Source organism: Mixophyes fleayi, chromosome 3, assembly GCF_038048845.1.
Source record: "Mixophyes fleayi isolate aMixFle1 chromosome 3, aMixFle1.hap1, whole genome shotgun sequence".
NCBI lineage: Eukaryota > Metazoa > Chordata > Amphibia > Anura > Limnodynastidae > Mixophyes > Mixophyes fleayi.
In genome coordinates, this window is record NC_134404.1 from 161,632,329 (window position 1) to 161,648,892 (window position 16,564).

General features: G+C 38.8%; 1 protein-coding gene across 1 annotated transcript in view; it reads left to right on the top strand.

Annotated features, from left to right (window-relative positions):
- The window catches only part of LOC142143197 (dynein axonemal heavy chain 5-like), a 188,890-nt gene that overhangs the window by 36,721 nt on the left and 135,605 nt on the right, over positions 1-16,564 (top strand). The window contains 9 exon segments of the mRNA XM_075200908.1: positions 1,132-1,215; positions 2,253-2,409; positions 3,551-3,713; positions 5,149-5,369; positions 6,237-6,415; positions 7,177-7,294; positions 8,717-8,888; positions 10,014-10,104; positions 10,829-10,894. Of these exon segments, the coding sequence (XP_075057009.1) occupies positions 1,132-1,215; positions 2,253-2,409; positions 3,551-3,713; positions 5,149-5,369; positions 6,237-6,415; positions 7,177-7,294; positions 8,717-8,888; positions 10,014-10,104; positions 10,829-10,894 (1,251 nt within the window).

Sequence of the window (16,564 nt, forward strand, 5' to 3'; positions counted from 1 at the left end):
TATGCTTGCTAAAGCTTACTACTTGAGGGAGAATCACCAACCACAAAAAGGGGATAAGTTATAAGATTTTAATTCAACACATCCTTGTGTTATGTGTGGATTTACTAACTGAGCCACTGTTGCGATATATATGAAGCTTCCTACTGAGCCTTCTGTGGTGTACATGGCACTTCTAACTGGGCCTCCTGTTGCGATATATATGAAACTTCTTACTGAGCCTTCTGTGTTATACATGGCACTTCTAACTGAGCCTCCTGTTGCGAAATATATGAAGCTTGTTACCGAGCCTTCTGTGATGTTCATGGGTTTCTCACTGAGCCTCCTGTTGCGATATATATGAAGCTTGTTACCAAGCCTTCTGTGATGTTCATGGGCTTCTCACTAAGCCTCCTGTTGCGATATATATGAAGCTTGTTACCAAGCCTTCTGTGATGTTCATGGGCTTCTCACTGAGCCTCCTGTTGCGATGTATATGAAGCTTCTTACCGAGCCTTCTGTGGTGTACATGGCACTTCTAACTGAGCCTCCTGCTGCGATATATATGAAGCTTCTTACCAAGCCTTCTGTGGTGTACATGGCACTTCTAACTGAGCCTCCTGTTGCGATATATATGAAGCTTCTTACCGAGCCTTCTGTGATGTTCATGGGCTTCTCACTGAGCCTCCTGTTGCGATATATATGAAGCTTCCTACCGAGCCTTCTGTGATGTTCATGGTGCTTCTCACTGAGCCTCCTGTTGCGATATATATGAAGCTTCTTACCGAGCCTTCTGTGGTGCACATGGCACTTCTAACTGAGCCTCCTGTTGCGATATATATGAAGCTTCTTACCGAGCCTTCTGTGATGTTCATGGTGCTTCTCACTGAGCCTCCTGCTGCAATATATATATGAAGCTTCCTACCGAGCCTTCTGTGGTGTACATGGCGCTTCTCACTGAACCTCCTGCTGTGATATATATGAAGCTTCCTACCAAGCCTTCTGTGGTGTTCATGGTGCTTCTCACTGAGCCTCCTGTTGCGATGTATATGGAGCTCCTAAGTAAGCCCCCTATTGTGATATATATGGGGTCTCTAACTGAACTCCCTGTTGCAATATTAATGAAGTTTGTCTCTTGATCCCCTATTGTTGTAGACAGATGAGAAACCCCTTGTTTCAAAGAAGATAAGTCCCTCTTTCAAGTTACTTCAAAGTGATCCTAAGATCCCTTTAGTCGTTGTAAGAATTTATAGAGAAAAATATACAAACTTATTCCAGACTGAATTTTTGCCCAAAACTGAATATATCTAAATCCTAACCTTTTCTTTTGTAACGAATGATGGGGTCTAATGTTGCTCTGAACCTACAAATGTCACAAAAATTAGCGCTGGCATTCACCCTATATTGTAAATATGCATTTTATATATGTATGAACTAACACTATTCCCTTATTTCCATGAGTTGTTTAAAATGATATTCCGAGTGAGACAAGCAGTATAATATTCATTTATTCATTTATTGAAATTATCAAAATGCTTTTTTTTTGGGTCAGGAAGCTATTTTCTTTCTTCCGTAATTGGCAACTGTCTCATGGGGCAGTTTTCTTTTGCCTTCCTCTGGATCAACACAATTACAATTCTTGAAAGATTGAACTTGACGGACATGTGTATTTTCCTCAATCTTGGTATAGGAGACAAGTGAAATCACAAAGAAATTTTGTGCAACTCAAGTTTAGTTGAGGCACAGCTTATTTCACAGTGGTGCGAAAATCGGCAATAAAGTCTTCAAGTTCCATTGTTGCTACTCCATTCTGCACTGTATTTGTAATTTTTTTGTGCAACAATTAGAGTTGGGACGACATTTCCAGTTTACAGAATTTCGCTCAACTCTATTAACTATCTATCTATCTATCTATCTATATATATATATATATTTTCATATTATAATGGACATTTAAAGGGAAAGGGCAAGTTGGATATAGGTATGCAGTACATATGTACATGCCTTTGCTCAGGTGCAACTGAGGTGGAGTAATTTTAAGTTTATTACTGGTCCATCCTGTCGAATAGTAAACTTATATATATATATATATATATATATATATATATATATATATATATATATATTATAAGCGAGTACAGAGGTGTGCCAGATATATAGACCGGCTAGTCTACATTTCACTTCACTTAGTAAATTACTATTAAGGTGCTTCTATTAAGGGCAATTTATGTTGCAAGGACCCTATCTGTATGACTTACTGCTTACTCTTGTTTCAGGAGTCCACCCCAGAAAATAACAGAACATTTGTCCCTGTGAGGAATATTGCTTCTAAATCCTGGCTCAAAAAACCATTACGTAAACCACAGTCAGTGTTCCTATCCTCAGATAACACCGGCATGGATTACCCTGAAGAAATCACCAGTAAAGTCCTGGGTACGTTACTCACACACTGATTGCTCTGCTCATATTAAGGATCGTCACTGAATTTAGTGTCTGTCACAAATAGTATTGTCTACCAAGATTAGTCACCATATTCTACGAATTCTAATCCATTATATTTAATGTAAACTAATAAATCCTCGCTTCAATTTGTTTAGAATATGATGACATTATTTTGTGATTTAGAGAGGTATGGAAGTGTACATTAAAACAATATTAAAAATACATGTTAATGTGGATCCGTCACCAGCAAATAACATTTTCTATTCCATATATTATCAACAAGTGTCTATTGTTCATGGTAACCATTGCTTTAAAAAAAATGACTGCTCTTTAGGTATATATATTTGTATGTGTCTCATCACTTGTTTATTTACAATAGCTCATGAGGATTTTGTTCCTTAAGATAATGGCTTGCAAACCAATATTAAAAAGCTGGAAAACTATATAGGGGTGGTAATGCAGCATGAGGCAGTGTTATGTTTAGGCAGCATGGGAGACCTTAAGGCTAAACATAGACTGTGGTGGGCATTAGTGCAAGGCAGAGGGGTGAGTTTATATACATATGCTTTGGCAACTTATTCTAATGTGTGCCAGCAACTAGCATTAAATATTTATCTAGCAGCCCACAATGCACAATACTCTGCAGTGCATTATAATTGGGACAAGGAAGTTTCCCCTTATATATTCCTATCCTGTTAGTTAGGCTGCTTTGTTTAGTTGAATTTGTGGGATAGATTATATTGCATGAGTAATGTTTACTTTGCTAGACATTACTCAGAAAACTAACAGGCATCCCACATTTTATTGGCAGAGCCAATACAGATCATTTGTTATGTCTTTTGGTTTTGTTTGTTTCAATGTTTTTTTATTTCTATAGCAACTTGCACAATGGGTGCTGAGTTTATTCTTTATACTTAGATTGTGAGATTGTCATTCTTGGGTTTTAAGACAGGCAACAAAAATATTTAACAAAATATGTTATTTAACATATAAGTCAATTAAACCACATTAAATTATTTTATTTTTCAGAATAATTTGTAAAATAATAGTATATCTTATTTTCCAGAGTCACTTAGCGATCACCTCTACCATGCTGTGTACACCTGTATTTTGCGTTCCTTACTCACCCTAGCACAGATTACAGGATGCAATATGGAATGTGTCACAAGTGATCTTCTCCAATTATTGAATCAAACAACAGATGGACCTGGGTCACAGAAGAATAGGCCTCTGGTTAATATCTGCACTCTTAAAGATATGCTTTTGGATTCAAAGCTTCAGTCACAGAGGTTACGGTAAGGTTTCTTTAACAGCACTATCCTAAAATAGGTCAGGTCAAATAATTCACTCTACCAAGTGCACTATTCACAGGAGTCCCAGCACTCTGAAAACCAGGGCATTGTGATGCTGCAGAAGGGGGTGTGAGCAATAAGACCAATCTGAAGATTTTGCAGAAATATTGAAGCATGATCTGATTGGTCCACCCACTCCCACCCCTCTATACAGCCCAGTGGTGAGCAGCTTTTTAAGGATACTCACTATTGTCAGTAGTAGAAACAAATACAGTAACTAGCATTTTTTTTGTAGAGTCTACCCCTGGTAAAGATTCAGAAATCTTAAGGTGCTTTAAAAGCCCCTCTCTCAACACAAAGCAGTCAAAAGGCTATTTTAATTTAGATTGATTTACAACAGACTAAGGAGGGTATTCAATTGTCGGCGGGATTACCGAAAATCCCGTGGTCCGCTCAGGATTACCGTTATTACGGTAATCCTGCACGGGAAAAACCGTTAATACAGTAATTTACTCGCTGGATTTCAGCTCGCAGCTCCCTGAGCTGCGAGCTGAAATCCAGCGAGGGATTACCGTATTAACGGTATTAGTTTTTCCGCGCCGAATCCCGCGGACAATTGAATACCCCACTTAGGGGCGTATTCAATTGTTGCTCCGGGCGCCGCCGGAACGAGCGCGTTAAAACTATTACCGTTTATACGGTAATTACTCGCTCAATTTCAGCTCGCAGCTCCCTGAGCAGCGAGCTAAAATTGAGCGAGTAAATTACTGTATGAACGGTAATTACGCGTAATATTACCGTATAAACGGTAATAGTTTTAATGCGCTCGTTCCGGTGGCGCCCGGAGCAACAATTGAATACGCCCCTAAGTGTGCAATTTAGGGGCCACTTTTATCCATTTGTCATGTCATTGTGTCTACTTTGGACTTGTGCATCTACTAATTTTTGGTATAGGAAAATAGTGACTTTGCTGGGTAATTGTCTGAATGCGGTGGGCTGTGGGCATTTAAAGGCAGTCATTTTTCTGCATCTGGTGCAGCACTAAGCACAAAATAAGGCAATTTTGCAGGTTTCATGTTTAAATAAGAAAAAGGGGAGTTGACTGGGCTAGCTTGGAGATATGCTCTTCTTTTGCAAAGGGTTGCAGTGTCTTTTAGAGACCACTAGGCTAGTCTTTTAACCAATGACTAGGCTTAAAAGGGTCAAAATCAAAGCTAACTCAGTCTCTGCATTGACATTATTTCTACTAACATATCATTGAACACATATCTTTATAAGTTGCCCAGGGCCTTCTAACATCATATAACATCTTTGAAGCAGGGGGCAACACAGCAAGTTTGAAGTCTGTAGTTCCAACCCTTGCCCTTTTGATTCTGGTGGCCTCACTTTTTCAACTATATGAAAAACATGACTCATGAGTCTTGCTTCTCTTCCACAGGTTTAGGCTGTCACTCACGTTTCAGATACCGCACATTCTGATTGATCCCTCTATAGAAGTCACTCAAGATGCTTTAGATCAAACTGTTCTTTCAATCATAAATATTAGTGATTCTTGGAAGTGGTGGTCAGGAGAGAGGAAAGGACAATCTTTCCATGTGTGTATGGCGGCAGATGAGCTGCTGCAACACATTGCAACTAAAGTTGCGAAATCAGTAGGAGGTAAATGATCTTTTATTTCCCTTCAGTATTATATATAAATGAACAATTTATTAATTTAATTTAAAAAAATAAATACTTAATTCAAGTCCTGTAGTCTTTGATAAGCACATGTATGCATCTGTTAGATATAGATGTACTTTTTTTTTTCTTTCTAAGAATTGTTTGTCTATAAACTAATAGTGAATGGTAACGTAATGTCTCCAGAACAGTCCGCAGATACAAGAGGCGATGTTCAGGCTGAAATCTCAGCTCATGTTTCCTTGTTCCCCATAGAGGTTGAATTTAAATTCCCCTATGAATATATTAAATATAGCTGCTTTCTTTTTTTGCATATCTGGATTGTTTAATCGGACGTCCCTTTGATTTCCAAGTATTGTAGTTATGGCGGCCTGTATGTGTTGTGAAATAATATATTTACAGACAAGACTAAAGCAGCACATACTCATATATGTAGTCAAATACATTGAGAACACATTCTTATATGATTTACAATTTCGGTCAGATTTATTTTAAATCTAAAAATATGGTTGGCGTTGAACTTAACCACAATTTTAGATGTCAAGAGAGATCATTTTCTGACACAAGTTTACCATGATGCAGATTTTGGAGGTACAGGAACCTGTGTCATAATTTAGTACTCTTGGCACATTATGCGTTATGATATAAGCTCAACAACTGATCAAGTTAATTTACTTGTACTCTACAAAGAGCTTCCCTTGCATTTCTGTCAGTCCCCAGAGAAGCACTCATACAGATTTTTGCAGTTAAATTTACATTTTCCAGACATTTTAGATGGTTTATAAAAATAAATATGGAATGATATTTTTGTTTGTTTTTTGCTTGAGAATGATTTGACTTTTTTTGTAGACTTGAAGCCTGTGGTGAAAAAGCATGTTTTCAGTCTAAGATGTTATGACTTCTTGTGGGCGGACAACATGTATATACAGAGTCAGGAGCTTTTAGATGGTAACCCAGGCCTTGCTGTTATTCATAATGAAGTAGAACGATTTCTCAACATTGAAGAACAAATTAAAGAATATCCTGAGGTAAGGAATTTTAATAACAATGATTTTTATTTTTAAATACATTATTTTTACCTCAAAAATTCTTCATCTCAAATAATGGACAGTATTTAACCCAACTACATCTACCCCATATAATGGGCCTAGAAATTAAACAAAATATTGTAAAATTGTACTTATGATTGATAAGAAAACACATCTGATTTATTTAAAAATAAACAATTATTTTTAACTGAAAAAAATCACATTGTTATAGAGAAAAATCACATCTTCTAATATGTAAAGTTGTCTACCTGTTATCAGTTGCTTATGCGCTGTGTGCAGAGCATACACAAATAAATCCCAGTGAAGGAATTACCCCCTGAGACAATAGCCATGAATCAACTAATTATTAGGAATATAGATCAACTTTAATGGGTACAGCTCCTTGTGGGAAATACTAATAATTGCTTGCAGGCCTATTGCTCATCAGTGTCAACTCCTTGCTGCCCCATTGTGCCACAATAGTTACTAACTCTAAGCCTCCCTACACACACACACACACACACACACATATACACACACACTATTGTGCCAGCTCAGTTACACGAATCCAGTGCTGTCACTACTAGGCCACTATTGTACATTTCCAGTTACACATGTAATACTATGGGATGTGATTATTGCCTAATAAACAAACAAATGCACTTTATTTTCCCTGTTTTTTAAATGGCTTTCACCTGTGACCAAACTTATATTATACCTTGTAAAGATCACAGATACTAATATTGTGCTTTACTCGTTAGATTTTACAAATAGGCTGCATTTGTCTCGATTACTCATTAATAAAAGAAACATTAAAAGGATTTGCTGGAAGTTGGAAGTCTCACTATGCAACAATCATACATCAGCGTGTTAAGGTAAGTGATCCTCATCCTTTGCTTTAATACCTAAATTACATTGGAGGTCATTTACAAAGTGCTGTGGGCGCCCCCAATATTTGTGCTTCTGCAGCCACCAACAATGTCTAATCATTCATTTTTAACTCATAAAGGGTAATGTGAGCACCCTCATTCATTCTGAATAACTTGTCTCCTATGTAATGAGATGAAAGAGTCAAGAGGAAACATTTGCAGGGGCTTTTTTGTTGTGCTGAGCAACACGTGGCTATTTCAACTCCGCAGGAGGAACTGGATTTTGCACTAGCCCAGAGCTGGTGGTCTTCAGGTCTTGTCCTATACCTTTAATACGTCCTGTTTTGCTCCTCCGTGCTGCTCTTTGACAAAACAATCTAATAAAAAGCTTCACACACACACACATCATTGCCACCTGTAATAATAAAAAAATCCCATTGCCCCTTATTCTTATGATTAATGTATGAGGCTGAGCTGAGCAGTATTTTAGGAGATAGACATAGTAATGGTTTTCACAAAAACAGCGGATGGGGGTCGCGCTGCTAAGAGTCAGATAGTACAAATAAAATAAAAAAACATAATACTCGGAGGTTCTCCTGTCAAGTGAAGTAAGACAATCCACAGTATACACAGTAAATATAACACTGCATTTAATATAATTGACAGTAATCAGTATTCAGAGTGTAAGCTAAATTAGCGATCTCTAGTAACACAAATAGACCCTGTATAATAAAAAGGATAAAAACAACACTAAATTAAAAATAAAACAAACAAATAACAACCGCGGCTGCAAAAAGAGATGAAAATCGTCCAGAGACAAGGTAATCCTTAATCATAAATCCGGAACATCGAAGGTAACCATGTGCACTAATCAATAATGAGAACTTCACAGAAAACACTATGAATAATAGCCCGTAGATACGGCCCCCTCCATATACAGACAGTGTGGGTGGCAAGAAAAAACTCTCAGTCACCTGGTTCTGTAATGGTCCGCCAGAGGACCTTGTAATCCGATTCACGGATAATATTGCTGCCTCCAAGACTATCCAGCCTCTATAGTACCAGCTCCGCTAGTGACCTAGATCCAATATGTGATGTTGTCTTGTTTCCAGCTGGAGCACACTCGGCACAGTCGGGCAGGTAACTTGGAGTAATGGTTTTATTGAATTGGTGGTGTTACTGTGATATGAGATTGGACTTTTATGTGACGTTTACACGTTGCGCAGCTTCCAGTTTGTGGGGGCATCTCCATAGATTGGAGAGTAGGCATAGACCCTAAAATCCATAGGATGTACAATCCAGATGTACTGATGCTAAACTAAGGCATTATGCAGCGCGCCTCAAGTACACTTCTTAAATTTCCTCTATTATTTTTTTCTATTATTTTTTCCTATTAGTAACAGCTTTGTCATTTGAAATACCTTTCAGGAAGATCTTGTAAGTGTTTTGCAAAATCGAGAGAAAGTGTGGCAGCAACTCACCGTCCCAGTTGAAAGTCTGGAGCAGTTAAACTCAATTTTAACACTACTAGAAGATCTGCAAAACCTGGAAAATAAAATTGATGAAATATATCTACCTATAGAAATGACGTATGAACAGCTAAGGTAAAATGATTGACACTGTCATGTTATTTTCATTTAAAATATCAAAGTATATACACAAATATCATGTTTTTTGAATAGTGCACATGTATTATATTTAAGGACTAATGGGGTCAGTATTTAGCATACAATGCGCATTTAGATTTGATCCAAGTACCAGTGTTCAAAGCCTGGGCAGGTTACTGCTGTTGTGTAGGCATGAACAGTGTGGGGTCCCTCCGCCAAAAGCGGCCTGCCAGCTCCAGTAGAACTACAATTGCCAGCATACTCATTGCTGCTAGCATCCTGGCACCTGTAGAATTACAAGCACCTACATGCCCTGGCATCCAGTAGGACCTGTAGTGCCACATAAAAATGTATTGTTTTTAGCCTGGTACTGGTTGCGTCTTTTTGGGTGGGGCAAACTTGCCTTTACAAGCCATTGCTACTTTAAATTTCCCCTGCAAAGTCGCCGATTTCCGGCGACTTGCAGAAATTTGAGCTTCATATATTTACCCCAAGCAATTAGCCCAAGCTATGAGCTCTAGTGCTTGAATCACTTTTTAAAAAAACTTATTTAAAGATTGAAAGTTTTTGTTTACACTAAATCACCATTGATCATCAAGTTGATGATCATGAAAGTGTATCTTGAGGGTGCCGCCATGTCCATGCCATCACATGCAGGGCAATTGTTTTCTTCCATGCCACAATAGGTACAATGTATAGATGTTTGTTGTATTGCATATTTTTTCAGGGTTGTATGTGAAAAATTTATTTTTTAAATAAGGATTTTCCAAGACCAGTAAGTGTGTTTTATTTCATTTCACCGGGATTCTTTGTTTCACTTGGTATTATGGTTGGTTTTTGAACTTCTTCTCCTTCTCTTTGCTATTCAAAAACTGAGCTCTCTGGCTAGGGAAGTAAGCTCAGAATGGGAGGATCTTTCTGCTGTATGTGCCCTGCAACTTTAAGTTCCTTACTATTTTCATTACTACATCTATTATTAGGGGACAAATCACTAATTTAGACAAAAATGGGCATTTTAAAATGTTATTCTCTACAGCCGAGCCAAAGTAAAAACCTAACAAAGGTTGTGTAACTGTTTGTGCCTCATTTTTCCGCAGTGTAATATTGATGTTTGATTTACAGGTCCTATCTGCTGCGTATACCGCGAGAGGAAGTAGCTGATGTAACAAACTTGAGAAGTAAATGGACAGAGTTAATGGATCTTACAAGTGTTGTAAGTGACACATATTATTCTTTGTTTCTCTGCAATAATTAGGTAGACAACCTCTTTCAAAGTAAAGAGCAGTAACAATCAAACTGTAGCCTTTTAACAAACATAATAAATCGTCAGAAACTATTTTCAAAAGGCAGTGAATGTAAGAATCTAGCAGGTCAGTTAGTAAACCTGATTTATGTGCCCATTTTCCTTGGAGTTCCTCTGTTACTCTTATGCCCCGAATGAAAACTAGGGGATGGGGGGCTGAGCAGTAGGACCTGATTGGTCCTCCCTCTCACACCCTCCTTCACTACTTTTTGAAAGTGGTGAAATAAATTGATTTCCCAGTTCTGTATTACTGAACCGGCATAGCCCAGGGGAAAAAGCTGCATATAGACCTGGCTGGCTTCGGCTAGGCTAACTGGACACGTTTTAACAATGTTTTCCATTCTATATTGATATGTTTTATTTCTAGAATGTGATAGTTGTTTACTACTCAAGTCCCAGGGGTATATTTACTTTGAAAAAGTGGAGATGCCTATAGGAACCAATCAGATTCTAGCTGTCCAACCAATCAGATTCTAGAGTCTGAATGGTTGCTATAGGCAACATCTCCACTTTTTCAAACCCGCAGCTTAGTACATATACCCCCAAATCTTTATTCAGCTATACCAGTAGTTTATGTAATTAGATTATATTTCTTTGAGTTCAAACAACATAATGTACTATGATATTGCTACAGGTTAAAGAGAAGTTGTTGAAAGAGAAACAGGACATCTTTAAGCAAGAACTTGACAAGCAAGTTAAGGTAAGAGTACATACTATCCCTATTACATCATATGCTAGACTTATCCTTCTAAACAAACTGACCATTTGTGGGATCCACAGATATTATGTTATGACATCATCCACATAGTAATTATTTAACTATTTGATTTGAGTCAGTCAGGTGCTAGTTTCCACACTAATGTTGTATGCTTAATTATGTGACGTGGAGGAGCGTTTTCCCTTCACTTGTACCTGGAACTACAAGAACGTTCAGCATTATACACTGTATAGCTCCCTGAGCTGCGAGCAAAAAGCCAGCGTTAGAACTACTGTAATAACAGTAATTACGCACACTAATACCGTAATAACGGTAATAGTTTTAGTGCGGCGGAACACGGGGGGAAATGAATTCCCCCCTAAGCATTTAATGTTTATTAAGAAAAGAATAAATAAGATGACAAATAATCCACATAAGAGAATACACATTGTAATAAACACATTAATTTAATACAATAAATATAGTATGTTGTTAATATGACCTACATCTGATAATTTTTATTGTTTCTTATTTTTTCCTACCACTTGCTCAATATAGTATAATATAAATGTTATCAACTTTAATTTTGAAAATAGTATTGATGTTACTGTGAATAATACTATTTTTACTAAACAATAAATAAACACATTCAGCTTTGCAATTGCAAGTAATGCATATTGTATCCTCTTTTGTGGGGTCCCAAATTTAATCAGTGAAGGGGAGGAGGGGGTGTGTCACAGGGGAACATACTACTCAGGAACAGGGGATATATTAATAGTTTTTAAAATTACTTTTAGGAATTAGCCTCTATATAAGTTACCTGCAAACACATTCAATACAGATTTTCAGATTTGCAAAGCTTTAATTCCTATGTGTCTTCATAACGTTCATACAAAGCATGTATGTTCCAGTTTTGTGAAACCATTGTGTTTTAAATGTTTTAAACCTGCAAGGGACTTTTATTTTTCATTAAAGGAATTCAATTGTCTAAACACTAAGGGCCTCATGACAGTGCAAACCTTAAAATGAGGTTAGCGTAAAGGGAGTAAAAGGGAGAGGTGGACATAATTAGCAAAAGGGCATTTTGTTTTATTAAAGGAGGACTGCACTCCAGTGAATCATGATTTATTTACATAAAGGCTGTGCATGTGATTTACTACCTCACTATTCTCTTCATAACAAGAAAGTCAAGCTTCTGAGTGACATTGTCACGAATGCCCAGCCTGTTCCAGATACAGCAATCTGAACAGCTGGCCGTGGCTGGCTTCACCTTAGTCACTTAGCAATGAATACACCTTTTCTGCCACCACAAAAAATTTATTATGACGTCCTTATGTTCACCAAAACCATTTATTAATGTTTCACACTTAAATCACATACATCTGTAGCATGAGACTCCTTGGGCTTTGTAAGTTCACAAACAAAGAATCACGGAGAATTCACTAGATGAAATTTATTTATTCTGAAAAATGTTTTCAAGGCTTATTTACAAAAATTAATAACAAGACATACATAGGGAATCCAGCCCAGCGCTGAACAGCCGGGGTTGGTTGTCATTATGGCAGGGGAACCTATGCCACATGTCCCCCTGCTATAGTGCCACCAAACCCGGCTGGTTTGCCTAGTGCTGGTTCCGTGAAAATCAGGGGGACTCCACGCTAATTTTTTCCCTGATTTTCACAGAACCAGCAGTAGCCTGACAGCACTAGGGTTAATACTGAATAGAGGGGGGGACCCCACGCTTTTTTTTTTTTTAAACTTTTATCTATTCTTTACAGATTTGACAGCTGCCGGAGCTTTGGCAGTATGATAGGGCAGTGTAACAGTGATGTGTTTATACAACACGCTGCTAGCAAGCAGCGTGTTGTATCTGGCGTGTTTTAAAGCAAACTCTCCTGAGTTTGCTTAATCGCAGCTTCATACATTTGAGACTTGTATAGCTGGAATGACAATCAGTCGGGAGTTTGATCTCTAGCGATTTTGGAAATAGCGATTTTGACAGAAGCACAACTCTGGCGATTTTACATGAAATCTCAGCTTCATACATCTGCGAGTTTCAACTCTCCCGAGAAAATCACTGGATTTGCAAAATCGGACCTTGATACATTTACCCCCTGGTGTCTGAGGGAACACAATTGAGGAAAATGAGACATTTCATTCTTGATAGACTACCTTATGAAAATGCACAATTTGATGTCTAGAGCAGAAGATTTTAAACCCTTTTTCCACATAGCCCTCACCCCCCACCTTTGGAGTTTAGCTGTCAAAGGACAGATTGATCTCTCAAATGTCATAGGGCTTTTCGAAGGGAGCTAGGGAGGTCCTGAGATCAGAATGTTCACAAGACCTGACTTCCCACCTTTGCTAGTTCTGCTTGGCTAGCTAGATGGTTTACAACTTTGGGGCTTCAGACTCCTCCAAGACTCTTATCTATTCCGGTCGTGGCTATTTTTAACAGATTAATGACACTTGCATAAATTCAAACTCATGTCATCTAGCAAAGCACACGTTGAGATTACATTACAAGGTTACATACAGTATGCATTGTCATTAGGGATGAGCGCACTCGGATTTATGAAATCCGAGCCCACCCGAACGTTGCGGATCCGAGTCGGATCCGAGACAGATCCGGGTATTGGCGCCAAATTCAAATGTGAAACTGAGGCTCTGACTCATAATCCCGTTGTCGGATCTCGCGATACTCGGATCCTATAAATTCCCCGCTAGTCGCCGTCATCTTCACTCGGGCATTGATCAGGGTAGAGGGAGGGTGTGTTAGGTGGTCCTCTGTCCTGGTAGATCTCGTGCTGTGCTGTTTAGTTCTGTGCTGTGCTGTTTAGTTCTGTGCTGTGCTGTGCTGTGCTGTGCTGTGCTGTGTTCTGCAGTATCAGTCCAGTGGTGCTGTGTGCTGTGCTCTGTCCTTCTGAGGTCAGTGGTGCTGCTGGGTCCTGTGCTGTGTCCTGTTCAGTCCAGTGGTGCTGTGTCCTGTGCTCTGTGCTTCTAAGGGCATAGTTATTTCCCCAATATTCCCCTGTGTTTAAAAAAATAAAAAAAAGTTTTTTAAAAAAATACCAAAAACTACTTTAATTTTTTTTAATTACCACAAAATTTGCACAACCAATCCTGCAGTATAAGCCCATTGGTACTGCAATATTACCAAGTTCACACATTCAGCAGTAAAAGTCCAGTGGTACTGCAATATTACAAAGTTTACACATTCTGCAGTATCAGTCCAGTGGTGCTGTGTCTTGTGCTCTGTCCTGCTGAGTTCCGTAGTGCTGCTGGGTCCTGTGCCGTGTCCTGTTCAGTCCAGTGGTGCTGTGTCCTGTGCTCTGTGCTTCTAAGGGCATAGTTATTTCCCCATTATTCCCAAGTTTTTAAAAAATAAAAAAAAAGTAAAAAAAAATAAAAAATTAAAAAAAAAAAAAATATATATAATAATTATAACCAAATTTGCAAAACCAATCCAGCAGTATAAGTCCATTGGTACTGCAATATTACAAAGTTCACACATTCTGCAGTATCAGTCCAGTGGTGCTGTGTCCTGTGCTCTGTCCTGTTGAGTTCCGTAGTGCTGCTGGGTCCTGTGCCGTGTCCTGTTCAGTCCAGTGGTGCTGTGTCCTGTGCTCTGTGCTTCTAAGGGCATAGTTATTTCCCCACTATTCCCAAGTTTTTTAAAAATAAAAAAAAAGTAAAAAAAAAATAAAAATTTTTAAAAAAAAAAAATATATAATAATTATAACCAAATTTGCAAAACCAATACAGCAGTATAAGTCCATTGGTACTGCAATATTACCAAGTTCACACATTCTGCAGTATCTTGTGCTACATATAATGGAGACCAAACATTTGGAGGATAAAGTAGGGAAAGATCAAGACCCACTTCCTCCTAATGCTGAAGCTGCTGCCACTAGTCATGACATAGACGATGAAATGCCATCAACGTCGTCTTCCAAGCCCGATGCCCAATCTCGTAGTACCGGGCATGTAAAATCCAAAAAGCCCAAGTTAAGAAAAAGTAGCAAAAAGAGAAACTTAAAATCATCTGAGGAGAAACGTAAAGTTGCCAATATGCCATTTACGACACGGAGTGGCAAGGAACGGCTTAGGCCCTGGCCCGTGTTCATGACTAGTGGTTCAGCTTCACCCACGGATCTTAGCCCTCCTCCTCCTCCCCCCCCCTACAAAAAATTGAAGAGAGTTATGCTGTCAGCAACAAAACAGCAAACAACTCTGCCTTCTAAAGAGAAATTATCACAAATCCACAAGGCGAGTCCAAGGATGTTGGTGGTTGTCAAGCCTGACCTTCCCATCACTGTACGGGAAGAGGTGGCTCGGGAGGAGGCTATTGATGATGTAGCTGGCGCTGTGGAGGAACTTGATGATGAGGATGGTGATGTGGTTATTGTAAATGAGGCACCAGGGGGGGAAACAGCTGATGTCCATGGGATGAAAAAGCCCATCGTCATGCCTGGTCAGAAGACCAAAAAATGCACCTCTTCGGTCTGGAGTTATTTTTATCCAAATCCAGACAACCAATGTATGGCCATATGTAGCTTATGTAAAGCTCAAATAAGCAGGGGTAAGGATCTTGCCCACCTAGGAACATCCTCCCTTATACGTCACCTGAATAACCTTCATAGTTCAGTGGTTAGTTCAGGAACTGGGGCTAGGACCCTCATCGGTACAGGGACACCTAAATCCCGTGGTCCAGTTGGATACAAACCAGCAACACCCTCCTCGTCAACTTCCTCCACAATCTCTATCAGATTCAGTCCTGCAGCCCAAGTCAGCAGCCAGACTGAGTCCTCCTCAATACGGGATTCATCCGAGGAATCCTGCAGCGGTACGCCTACTACTGCCACTGCTGCTGTTGCTGCTGTTAGTCGGTCATCTTCCCAGAGGGGAAGTCGTAAGACCGCTAAGTCTTTCACAAAACAATTGACCGTCCAACAGTCGTTTGCCATGACCACAAAATACGATAGTAGTCACCCTATTGCAAAGCGTATAACTGCGGCTGTAACTGCAATGTTGGTGTTAGACGTGCGCCCGGTGTCCGCCATCAGTGGAGTGGGATTTAGAGGGTTGATGGAGGTATTGTGGCCCCGGCACCAAATTTACTACCGGGGCCACTCCACTGTGCAGTCCATATTTAGGTGTATCAGATATTAAACAACGGTGACAGTTGATGCCCAATTTTTTAATTATATTGTTGCCTCGGTACCAAATTGTGTACCGGGGCCACCACACTACGCAGTCCAGATACTTGTTTGGTGGAATTCAGACCAGTTGAGGGTTTTATTATTATATTGTGGGGACCACTCTATCTATACCACACTACAACTCTATACCACTCTATTTAATACTTTAATTCTATTTAATACTTTAATTCTATTTCATACTTTAATTCTATTTAATACTTTAATTCTATTTCATACTTTAATTCTATTTAATACTTTAATTCTATTACTAATTACCATAAAGAGGAACTGCCGCTTCTATTTAATACTTTAATTCTATTAGTAGTTACCATAAAGAGGAACAAAATAAACCAATTTTACCAAAAGTATAATATGACTTAGACTTACAAACACTACACTTGAAAGATGGTGCCTTTAAATGAAAAAGTCAGTCTTCATTGCACGACTATGTGCAACAGGGACAGTTTTTTGG